The sequence below is a fragment of the Melitaea cinxia genome, chromosome 20, assembly GCF_905220565.1.
Source record: "Melitaea cinxia chromosome 20, ilMelCinx1.1, whole genome shotgun sequence".
Lineage (NCBI taxonomy): Eukaryota > Metazoa > Arthropoda > Insecta > Lepidoptera > Nymphalidae > Melitaea > Melitaea cinxia.
In genome coordinates, this window is record NC_059413.1 from 7,106,199 (window position 1) to 7,119,311 (window position 13,113).

At 37.5% G+C, this 13,113-nt stretch overlaps 2 protein-coding genes across 2 annotated transcripts in view; one reads left to right on the top strand and one right to left on the bottom strand.

Moving 5' to 3' along the window:
- Positions 1 to 13,113, bottom strand: part of LOC123663162 (ectonucleoside triphosphate diphosphohydrolase 5) — a 43,296-nt gene that overhangs the window by 9,767 nt on the left and 20,416 nt on the right. The window lies entirely within an intron of this gene.
- LOC123663164 (3-oxoacyl-[acyl-carrier-protein] reductase FabG-like) lies at positions 8,016 to 9,185 on the top strand. The gene has a single exon (XM_045597863.1). The coding sequence runs from the start codon at positions 8,217 to 8,219 to the stop codon at positions 8,961 to 8,963; it is 747 nt and encodes a 248-aa protein (XP_045453819.1). The 5' UTR covers positions 8,016 to 8,216; the 3' UTR covers positions 8,964 to 9,185.

Below are 13,113 nucleotides of genomic sequence, written 5' to 3' on the forward strand. Positions count from 1 at the left end.
GACAATTTTAAAGCAGCGCTATCTATGAGATTTTTCTGTAGATATGAAATGTAAAAAAGAAACGGGTAAATGAATGTTATTTTAAAAGGTATAATCGTAGGTATTTTTGGTGCTGCATAGCGTTCACGCAGACGACGTCGCGGGCAGCAGCTAGTAAATAAATAAAATGAAGAATAAAAATATGATATACATTCTATCATAAACTTGTAAAGAATGTAGTCGATAAGTACAAACTTAGCTTTACGTAAATATAAGAACTTTTCAGTCCTACAATATTTTTAATGAGATTTTACAAACGTACTATTACGACATTCATAAAATTTATTAATTTGCCAATTTTTCGTTTTTATGTTTGCTTTTTTGTCGCGTTAGGGACAAATTATGAGCGTAAATTTTTACGCTGCGCACGCAAAAACCAACACCGTGAAGTTAGTTAGTCAACGAAGAAGAAGTTAGCAACGTTAGCTAGCCAATGAAGTATAACTTCTTACGTGCGTACATAAGTAGTGAGTACACACACTTTTTTTTTTGTTTTCAATTAAATACAGAAAATACATGTAATTCAGTACGCTTATCATTCATTACAGCTGTCGATAGGAGTATAAATAAAGTATACTTTATGTTCTCTATACTACTTTGTGGTTACGGCAGTAAAGAATATAGCCACCCCCTCTCTTCCCGGGGGTGTCGTAAAAGGCGACTAAGGGATAACACAGTTCCACAACCACCTTGGATTTTATAAAGCCGACCGATGGCGCGATAACCATCCAACTGCTGGCTTTGAAATACATAGGCCGAAGACGAGCAACAGCGTCTTCGGTGCGACAAAGCCAGCCAGCTGCAGTCACCATCTCGCCTACCCAGCGTGGTGATGTGGTATGGACAACACATGAATTTACGCCATTTTTTGGCGCGAACTTATGGAGGCCTATGTCCAGCAGTGGACTGCGATAGGCTGAAGTGATGATGGTCAAAATGTTCAGTTAATATAATACATTTTTTGATGTGAGGACCATTTCAGTCGAATTTTCAATTTTAATAATTTATTGTTTATTAGAGGACACTTTTTCAGCTAAAACCTCATGTGAGATGGTGCCAATTTTTCTACTATCAGAATAAAGTCATTACTTTCAATTTAATATTAAGGAAGAAGCAAACAGGTGTTATTTATGGCAGTCAAAATTTGAACCATATTTAAAATGGCAAATGACGACTAATTTAAATTATGAATGACAAATTTATAGAAAAAACAATTACAAAAAATTATACAGAAGTGACTCATGTCTTATATCGCAAAGTAAATTTGACAAAACGATATAATCTTTATAATTTATTGCATACGACTATTTGTCGTGTAATCTAAATTGTGATACTCCTTTAAATATTATTTACACTGGTACGAAGTTAAAGGAAAGACCTTGAGACATATCTCGCCTGGTGTAGAGTTGACACATTTATAGGTGAATTTCCGGTATTAGTATAAGTACAAGACATATATTACAGTAACTTAGAAAACGTATATACATAAAAATTGCAAGTATATTTTACTGTAATAATTGTTTTCAAACGAAAACAAACCTACTTCAATAACGTGGGCCAGTAATACAGCGTAGGTTGACGAAAACATAGTCAAGTAGTACGCATACTTGAGCATTGATAGAGATAACTCAAAAAGTACAAGTCAGATATCGGCACCACCTATTAAAATAAGAATCGTCGATATCGGTCTACCCAGAAAGAAGTCATGAACTGAATTGATTGAATCCTTTGAAAGAGGTTAAAAGGACACAACTCAACCAAGTATGGGGTATTGTTAGCGAAAAAATAGGCATAGGTATAGGACAGTGATCTTTTTTTCGAACGCAGCCATTAGTTAACTGTTAACGATCAAGTGTAATATTAGATGTAAGAAAATAAATAAATAAATAAATAAATAAATAAATAAATAAATAAATAAATAAATAAAAATAAATAATTGTGTTTGCAGGCAAACGAAGAAAAACCGACTTCAATTATCTCGACAAGTAATACAACGTAGGTAGACGAAAAAATGTCACGTAAATACGCATTATCAAAGATTACTGCAAAAGTTGTAATCAGATCACGATGAAATTTAAATGTGACCACATGACAAACATCGGCTTTTGCTTAAATTAAAAATCATTAAAATCGGTAAACCCAGTAAAAAGTTATGGCGACCTTCGAATTTCCCTCGATTTCTCTGGGATTCCATCATCAGATCCTAGTTTCCTTATCATGGTACCAAACTAGGAATATCTTCTTTCCAACAAAAAAAGAATTATCAAAATCGGTTCATAAACGACAGAGTTATCCCCGAACATACATAAAAATATATATATATACGGTTGAATTGAGTAACCTCCTCCTTTTATTGAAGTCGGTTGAATAAAATAAAATAAAGTCACTCGTATAACTGGCGTCATGTAATAAGAATGCTAAAAGAAACTGGAGGGGATGTGTTTACGTATGGGTACACTCGCGCATTTTTTGATTCCGTTTGTCAAAATCATCGCTTGAAAAATCGTTTGTTCTCTTTTTAACCGACTTCCAAAAAAGGAGGAGGTTCTCAATTCGACTGTATTTTTTTCAATGTATGTTACATCAGAACTTTTGACCGCGTGGACCGATTTCGACAAAATTTTTTTTAATCGAAAGGTGGTGTGTGTCAATTGGTCCCATTTAAATTTATTTGAGATCTAACAACTACTTTTCGAGTTATATCTAATAATGCGTTTTTACTTGACGCTTTTTTCGTCGACCTACGTTGTATTATACCGCATAACTTTCTACTGGATGTACCGATTTTGATAATTCTTTTTTTGTTGGAAAGGGGATATCTCTAGTTTGGTACCATGATAAGGAAACCAGGATCTGGTGATGGGACCCAGAGAAATCGAAGGAAACTCTCGAAAATCCGCAATAACTTTTTACTGGGTGTACCGATTTTGATAATTTTTAATTTAATCGAAAGCTGATGTTTATCATGTCGCACCTTTAATAAAACAAAGATGTAACTCAAAATTTGTGGATTTGGAGATTTTACAAGAAAACCCGTCTTCGTCGCATAAAGAATAGGTAGACTTCGACTCCGGCGTTTTAACTATAAGATACAGAGAGATACGCGACTGTTGCTCTCTTTTCTATGAACTGGAACTGACAAGTCAGTTCTTATAAAGTGGCGTGATTCAGAGATGCACCGGCAGTGATCGGAGATTAAAGTGCTGCCGTTTTGAGTAATATCAAATAATTCGATATTAGATTAAAAGGGATTTAAAATAAAAAGATGATTTTTGTTATACTTCATTCTCTCAGAAAACACATTTGATAATGATGTGTAACATTTGGATTTACTTCGGTTTTGTTTTAAAAACTGACAAATTTTACAAAGTTAACGCCTAACACTTCAGTTTTATATTGAAATATATGCCTTAGTTGTTGGAGTAATTGGTTAAGTATCACTTTATTGTAATAAATAAGGCTATTTATAAAAGTCACTTTTGTTTACTTCTTTTTATTATTTAGAATGACGAAAGATAAGTAAAAACTTTCAACATTAATTCCCTTTTCGTGTAAAAGTTAAGAATAACTTGTAACTGTTGTGCTTATTTGTATAGGTTTTGAAAACGGAGTCGTCTTAGAGCTCACAATTTTTGTTAAGTTTCAGCGTATCGAGCGTAAAAGTTATAAGATAAACATAATAGTGTATCATTACAACCTATACAGTCCACTGCTGGACATAGGCCTCCATAAGCTTTCGCCAAAAATAGCGTGAACTTATGTGTTTTGCCCATAGTCACCACGCTGGGCAGGCGGGTTGGTGACCGCAGGGCTGGCTTTGTCGTTCCGAAGACGCTGCTGCCCGTCTTCGGCCTGTGTATTTCAAAGCCAGCAGTTGGATGGTTATCCCGCCACCGGTCGGCTTTTTAAGTAATATAATAATAGTGTAATAAGTTATAATTTTTTTTCATCTGATTACTGTAATAAATGTGAAAGTTTATGAGGATGACGTATGGATGGATGATTGTTACTCTTTTATGGCAATACGACTGAATAGATCATTGTCATTCAACAATGCTGCTATTTTGACATTAAATAATTATGATTATTATTCATCCTTAAAATATACTACAGTGTTATCAATTATTGTTATATTAGACTAAAGAAGTTATGCAGGTTGAAGAGGAAAATCAACAAAATACATATATCTCCAGAGGCCAAAAATGTAACTGCAGAGCTGACAAAAATGATGACACCGACTCAATATTTTACTGTCACTTATGAGTTGACGAGAAAAATGCCACCTAAATAATACTAGCCATTTACAGTCCTCTGGTTCGTCTTCAAGATCATCTTAATCTAGTTCCGATTCATCTAGCTCATCATCGTCAAGCTCTTCTAGCTCATCTTCATCCAGTTTTTCAAGCTCCAATAGTTCAATGCCTACCCAAAACCCTGCGCCACAAAACTTTACAACGGATTGTGAAGAAAAGACGTCTTACACCAATTAACCACAAAATACTGAGCAAAATATGAGCAAATTCAGCTGAGAGAGCGACGAAATTCAATAGTGTGGCCAGTTACAATATTTCTCCAGTATAATACACAGATCTAAGTGACGTCGACCTGAGTGACGACGATGCACTGTAGATTTTAATACGTTGTTTAATAAGCCTGTCAACAGAAGAAATTTTATGTTTGAAAATCAAAGTTCTTCTGACTCTGACTGCAATAATAAACCAAATATTTGTCAGTCAGTTCAGCCTATTGCAATGCACGGCTGGACATAGGCCTCCCCAAGTTCGCGCTAGACATCCCGGTTTTCCGCAATCCTCATCCAGCTTACACCGGCAATCTTAGGTAGATCGTCGGTCCAACGGGCCAGAGGACGTCACACACTGTGTTTGCCAAGACGCGATCTCTTCTCCAGGATGCGTCTGCTCCAACAGCCACCGGTCCTGCGCCACAGATGACCAGCCCACTGCCACTTCAACTTGCTAATTCTGTGGGCTATATCGGTTACTTTCGTTCTCTCGCGGTAGTCTCGTTTCTAATCCTATCTTTGAGGGAAACCCCAAGCATGGCCAGTTCCATTGCACGTTGAGGGACTTTATATTTGTGGACCAGTCCCTTCGTCAGTGTCCATGTCTCGGCTCGGTAATGTTAACACAGGCAGGACGTATTGCTCGAAGATTTTTGTCTTCAAGCATTGCGGAATCTTCGAAGTGAAGACTCGACGAAGCCTGCCAAATGCCGCCCAGCCCCACCGAATTCTATCGCCTCCTTCTCAAAGTTGTTGCGGCCTAGTTGGATAGTATGGCCTAAGTAAATATAATCCAAAACAACTTAGAGAAGGGTACCATCGACCGATACTCGGTATGACTTGGTTGTTAGACATAACTTTCGTTTTGTCCAAGTTCATACAGAGAACGACACGTCGGGAGGACTCGTTTAGACCGGCTAGCATTTGGCCTAACTCATCTAACGTGTCCGCAAAGATGACGATATCGTCGGCGAAATGAAGGTGAGATGTATTCACCGTTGACATTGATGCCTTGTTCAAGGTCTTAAAGATATCCTCCAGCGCAGTGGTAAACAGTTTCGGTGATATTACATCTTGCTGTCTTACCCCACGCCACAGGGAAATAGGTCTTGTTCTCTGGTCCTGGACATGAACGGTCATCGTCGTTGCGTCGTACATACATCTCAGTACCACGATATATCGCCAGTCGATATGACATCTCTGCAGAGAGTCCAGGACAGCCCAGGTCTCGACACAGTTGAAGGCTTTCTCGCAGTCCACAAATTCCATACACAGCGGCTGATTATATGTCTCTGTCTTTTGAATAATCTGTCGAATAGTATGGATGTGGTCTACGGTGTTGTAGTCATTTCGAAACCCAACCTGCTCTGGTGGTTGGAATTCGTCGAGTCTTATGGCGAGACGATTCAAATGTGCAGAAAATATTCATTCCGACGGTATTTAACTTAGGGTTTCACCAACCAAAAAAAGGTCAGTGTGATATATGTGTATCATATGATAATTCAAACAATGAGCAAAAACAAGATGATAGACAATATAAGAAAGAAGAGACTGCTGATTTTTATACTATTTACTAGCTGACCCCGCAAACGTTGTTTTGCCATATATGATAACTTAGGGGTATGAAAAATAGATGTTGTTCGATTCTCAGACCTACCCGATATGCACACAAAATTTCGTGTGCATCGGTCTAGCCGTTTCGGAGGAGTTTAACTACAAACACCGCGACACGAGAATTTTATATATTAGATTATTTGTGGTTAGTAATTATTTGTGATTTTAGGAGATATTTACTAGAGACTCATCATCATCATTACAGCCTATACAGTCCACTGCTGGACATAGGCCTCCACAAGTTTACACCAAAAATAGCGTGAACTCATGTGTTTTGCCCATAGTCACCACGCTGGGCAGGCGGGTTGGTGACCGCAGTACTGGCTTTGTCGCACCGAAGACGCTGCTGCCCGTCTTCGGCCTGTGTATTTCAAAGCCAGCAGTTGGGTGGTTATCCCGCTACCGGTCGGCTTTTTAAGTTCCAAGGTGGTAGTGGAACTGTGTTATCCCTTAGTCGCCTCTTACGACACCCACGGGAAGAGAGGGGGTGGCTATATTCTTTGGTACCGTAGCCACACAGTACCCGTAGCCACACAGTACCCGTAGCCACACAGTACCCGTAGCCACACAGTACTAGAGACTAATTGTACCTAATTCTTATAATAGTGTATAGTTTTTGTTTTGTTTAAAAAACAATATTTGTAGCCATAAAGAGATATATAAATATCGGATGATTAATAAAAATTTGTTTAATTTAAAAAAAAGGTGATAAATTTCAGTTTTCGTTTTATAAAAAAATGATGCATTAGTACATACAACATCATAATTACAATTAAATAATCATAAAACGAAACATTGTGATTTATTTTTAAAACCTTTTGTTATGTTTTAATACTAAAGAGATTTTCTTTGAAATACTACCTAAATTATTAAGTAATTTTTGGCATTAAGAGATTTAAGTCGGAACATTTTTTTCATCTCCATTTTACAGCTATTATAGATTTTAACACAGTTGTTTTTCTATTATTCTATTAATCTCTGTACTTTAAACTACTGATATCAATAATAAAAGTCATTAAAAGCATTACAAATAATTGGTAATTTTTAATCAAACACAATGCGGAAAAAGTGCTAAACTTCAAACGCCAATTCCCACAAATTGCGATTTTTGAGTTACATCTTTGTTTTATTAAGGGTGCGATGTGGTCACATATAAATTTTATTGAGATCTGATAACTACTTTTTGAGTAATCTTCGATAACGCGTAGTTACTTGACTATTTTTTCGTCGATCTACGTTGTATTACTCTTCGGTGTAATTGAAGTCGGTTTTTTTTTTTTCGTTTGCGAGCAAACACAATTATTTAATGAGGCTTTCACTCGCGGCTTCGTATAATGGTTATTGGTAGGTACATTAAAAAATACTAGAAATAAGAAGCACTTAATAAGTATAATAATTGTCACTTTACAAAATAACAATTTTTTTTTTTAAATAAAAGCAAAAACATTTTTTTTTGTTATTGAAATGTCATATTTAAAAAAAAAAAATATCTTTACTCTCGAAATTCGTATTTTAATCGTTTTTAGGTATTTAAAATGATAAATTGATATTTTTTTTTAGTGAAATAAATAGTAAATGGAGTTTTACAAATGTCCGTAAGCTAATGTGTTGTGAAAGTGAGTGATAAATGCGGAAAGAACGTGAATTACGATTGACAGGGGTTTGTTTACCAAATAAGACTGTTCCAAAAAAAAATGGACAGTAGGGAAAAGTTTTTCAAGAGTTGGCAACACTGTAAATCGTTTGACGTCGAACAACCAATAGCACACCGGCAAGCATGCTCTACCTCATACCACCAAATAGACCAATAAATCGCCTTTGCGCAGCTTGAAGGCCAGCGTTCTTTTTACATGACGCGAACTATACCATTTGAGATATTGCATAACATTATAAAATAAATAGTGCTTAACACGCTTTACATTACGTCTGTTATCGCGCCAGTTATATATAGAATATAAATTTTGACGAATCCATATTAAAAGTGTGACCTTGCTACAGAGCTAATCAGTCTGTTTCGACTATCGACACCGATAGGTTCACGATGAGTTTCACCGGTAAGGTCGTAATTATAACCGGCGCCAGCAGCGGGATCGGCGCTAGCGCAGCGGAATTGTTCAGCAAAGAGGGCGCTCACGTCGTCATCGTCGGCCGTAACCAGGACTTGCTCGCCGCGTCAGCGGCACAATGTAACTCGCCCCTCGTGGTCCGCGCGGACATCACCATCGAAAGCGAAGCCCAGCGTGTCGTAGACGAAACAATTAAAAAGTTCGGCCAGATCGACGTTTTAGTAAACAACGCTGGCGGAATACCGTTGACAATTGGTCTCCTGGAAGATGGCGTGATGCAAGCCTTTGACGATGTTATGAATCTCAATCTTCGTTCCGTTGTTCATTTAACGACCCTAGCAGCGCCTCACCTGATCAAGACTAAAGGTAATATCGTGAATGTATCAGCCATGGCCGGAGTGACACCACCGTTTCGTCCAGGAGTGACGAGCTACTGCGTCGCAAAAGCAGGTTTGAATCATTTCACCGTCTGTGCCGCGGTCGAGTTAGGCTCTTACGGTGTGAGAGTAAACGCAATCAGCCCTGGACCAGTGAGAACTAACTTTAAACAGAACGCCAAATTTACTGACACCTACGAAGATACCGCTAAATTTACTATACTCAAAAGGGTGTCGGAGCCGGAGGAAATAGCCAACTTAATTTTGTTCCTGGCGAGCAGCAGGGCCAAAGGTGTCACGGGAGTCAACTGGTACAGCGACAATGGTTTTGCAATTCAGCATTAACCCCAATGTATTTTTTTTTTAATATAAATAACTATTAATTGATAATAATATATGTACTAAATTAATTGCACTGTTTTCATCGCGAAATGAGAATAAGTAAAATATGGCAATTTAAAAATCTATCTCATCAATGCTAATCTATTTAAAGAAAATTTGTTCTACGAAATATGAAAATGATACATGTATATTATAATTAATGTAAATAAATTTTGTAAAATCGTACCTTGAATTTCTATATAAAATAAGAAGAAACTTTTTCTCCGACCTAATACCACCCCTCCCACTCCACCCCGCGCACTCTTCGTAAATCTGGTCGTATTTTAAAATGATCTATGATGATGATTTTCTACATGTGATAGCTTGTTATTAGCTTTTTTTTATTCATATTCTGTATGAGTTATAGTTATAATAAGCTGTAAGCTATCCAAATAAAATAAAATAAAATTACTGGGAAGTTTCGCATAACACAATTTTATTCACATATGTATATTTGACGACAGTAGAAACATAATGCTAATGCACTCGTTACATTAATACATTATGTTATCGCGGTGCATTGTAGTGTAATAGATAATAATAATACTACATCTTGTTTACATAAAGTTAAAAGATAATATACGCAATATTTTATTCTTCTTCATTCTTTCTTGTTTGATATCTGCAGTTAGTTATCTTTCGCTGTGTGGCTACGGTAGTAAAGAATATAGCCATCGCCTCTCTTCCCGTGGGTGTCGGTGCCCAGCGTGGTGACTATGGGCAACACACATGGGTTCACGCCATTTTTGGCGCGAACTTGTGGAGGTCTATGTCCAGCAGTGGACTGTAATAGGCTGAAATGATGATGATGATGATGAATGATGTGCAACTGTTTACTTGCATAAAAGATTTTTGTTTTTGTGCTGTGTTGTGTTTACCTTCCGCCTAAACAGCAAGAAAAATGACTATATGATAATGTTTAAGATAATAGAGGAATATTGTAATATTTACAGTGACATATTAGTACTCGGAGATTTTAATTTACAGTTTTGTTAAATAAATATAAACAATTATTATGAATGTTTCAGGAGCTATTGTGGATTTATTCAGAGTAACAGCATAATAAACTGTAGTGGTCCATGTTTAGATCTTGTACTAAGTACAGGCTACGAGGGCAGTGTGTGCGTAAGGGCAGCAGCTTCGCTCGTAACACCTAATCCATATCACACGGCGCTTGATGTGAAAGTACGTGTAGGCTCGTCGTTCCCGTCACCCAATGAGATACTCCCGATATATGATTGCGATGCTAAGCCGTTCAGACAAGCACAACTGAATTTTAAAAAGGCAATTTTTTTTAGTGTTGTATTCGTCATAGCCGCTACAGATTGGTTTAAGATACGAAATTTGGACTTAGATAAAAGTTTATTATTTTTCTATGATACATTTAATGCTATTTTAGATGACTGCGTTCCTAAGAAAAAGCTGAGACACGGTAGTCCGAAGTACATTTACCGTGAGTGGTACACAGCAGAAATAACAAGTGAAATAAAGCGGAAAACATTTCTACATAAGCAATTTAAAAATACGGAATCACCTAGCGATTATAGTACAACGCACCGGCAAGAATCGCCTTTTGCCAGTTGTTGTTAAATAATACAAACGACAACATACTCTGGACGGACGAGTCACTGTTTACTCGAGTGGGACTATACAATGTGCACAATGAGCATTACTAGGCTCTAATTAACCCCCACTTGATACGAGAAAACCATCACCAGGTTCGTTTTAGTGTGAACGTTTGGGCCGGTATTATTAACGACCAATTAATAGGGTCTATTTTTATTGAAGGTCATCTATCCGGCAACTCGTACTTAGAGATGTTAAGGAGAGTAATATCTGAGTTAGTAGATGTGCCGTTAGCTTACTCGAGAGGTATGTACTACCAAGACGAAGGTTGTCCCGCTCATTACGCGAGTGTAGTGCGTGCGTACCTGGACAATGAGTTTAGTGATCGGTGGATAGGTCAAGGAGGGCCTGTATCTTGGCCACCTGGAAGTCCGGACTTAACGCCCCTGGATTTTTTCTTGTGGTCGGAAATAAAAAGTTATACACGTGAAAATGAATGCTGTGATGATTTACGCATTGCGATAGTGGACGCTTTTGATAAAGTGAAAAGTGATAGAGACACATTAAGAAAATTAAAAGACAATTGTATTAAACGTGCACGTTTGTGTATTGAACGCAGCGGACTCCATTTTGAGCAGTTGCTTCGATACAGAGAAGTGTAAATAGTGTAAATAAACTGTTAATAGGTACCTTGTAAGTTAATTATTCTGTAGATAGCTTCGATTTTTTTAAATATGCCTGAAATATTTATACCTCCAGTCCGTTGATAAATTGATTTGTTGTGAAAATAACAATCGTGGTTAATAATCGAAAAGAAGTTTAATTAAAATAGGTATTTCTGATGGTCCTAAGCCCTTGTAAAGTATGAAGGACAAACTGGAGTCTATCTACGTAAGTACTCGCTAGCTCGCGCCTATAGGTATACTTATATCAACCGAAACGCACACGAACGTGTTTCATTCATATAAAATAATGAATGAATGATCAGTGCATTACTACTTTCCAAGTGATCGAGTAAAAATGAATATTAAAACTGAAACTGTTTTTAGTCAACATTACAATTGATTTATCCACATTTATTGGTACTATAGATGATTCCAAATTAAAATTTTTCGTTTCCAAAACGCTTATAAAATCACCGTGTATAATATATGCTTAAAGTCAGCAGTGTTCCCAGAGATGTGGAAAATCACGAGGGTTAAACCGGTACCGAAGGGGAGGATGTCGTCCAGTGTTGAGGACTATAGGACCCGTAGCAGACCTTTCAACACCGGCAAAAGTTTTGCAGTCAGCAGTCCACAAAAGATTGTACGTACAAGTAAGTGCTCAGTTAACAGATGCACAGCATGGCTTTCGCCCGGCACAAAGCACAACAAGCAACCTGCTAAACTATATGTCAGACGTTATAACAGCTGTGGATTCAGGGGTTCAAATTGACGCTGCATACTTTGATTTTAAAAAAGCCTTTGATCTGGTAGACATCATGTGTTGCTCAAAAAGTTAAAAGTTTCAGTTTTACTCCACTTTTTAGTTTTTTTGCGAGCTATATGAGAGATAAGCAGCAGTTTGTTGAGTATGCTGGTTACGTATATCAGAACCATATTACACTAGGTCGGGTGTAAGTCAAGGCAGTAATTTTGGACCTTTCGAATTCATTTTGATGGTAAACGATCTACCAGAGGTAGTGGAAGAAGCAAAATGTCTGTTGTTCGCGGATAACCTTAAGCTGTATTTGGAAGTCAGAAATCAAGAGGATTGTAAAAAAAAGCAGGAAGATATAGATATAGTAGTAGCTTGGAGTAATTGGCAATGGCTTACAGTTTCATACCACTCAGTATGTAACGATAATATTCTTGCGAACACACTATCCCATAATTAACAATTACAAGTTTACAGAAGTTCAGATCAGATGAGAGAGATCAGAGAGAGATGGTCAGAGTAAGTGAACATAGAGATTTGGGGGTTCAACTTACTTCAAGGCTATCTTTTAAGAAACATAACGAAACAATATGCAAGAAGGCGTATCGTAATTTGGGTTTCATCTTGCGCAGAGTACACGGCTTCAAAAACATAGGAGCAATTATAGCATTGTATATTAGTGAAGAGCCACCTAGAATGCGACGCAGGCGTATGGGCACCGCATGAGATCAAGTACAACCTCATGCTGGAACGGATACTAAATAAATTTACTAGATATTTGTACCTTAAACAGTATGGTGTGTACCCGTTCTACCCGTTAAAGTATCCCACATTGTTCATCCTGGGTATGGTGGAATATAACGAACTCAGGGTTAGAAGACAATTGGCCCTAGCTGTTTATATGTTGAACCTTATTAGAGGAAAGCTAAATAATGGGTTATTTGTCCTAGTTGCTCGGAAGCATATCCTTCAATGTGCCGGACCGCTACGTGGGGAGAAGGCGTTGACTACTAGCGTAGCCTCGCGCGCGCACTAACTTGCTGCGAGAGGCGCCGATCACTCGCGCCATAGCCTTCTGAATCAGTTGTCAGATCAGGTGGACATATTCTGTTTTACTCTGAATGTATTC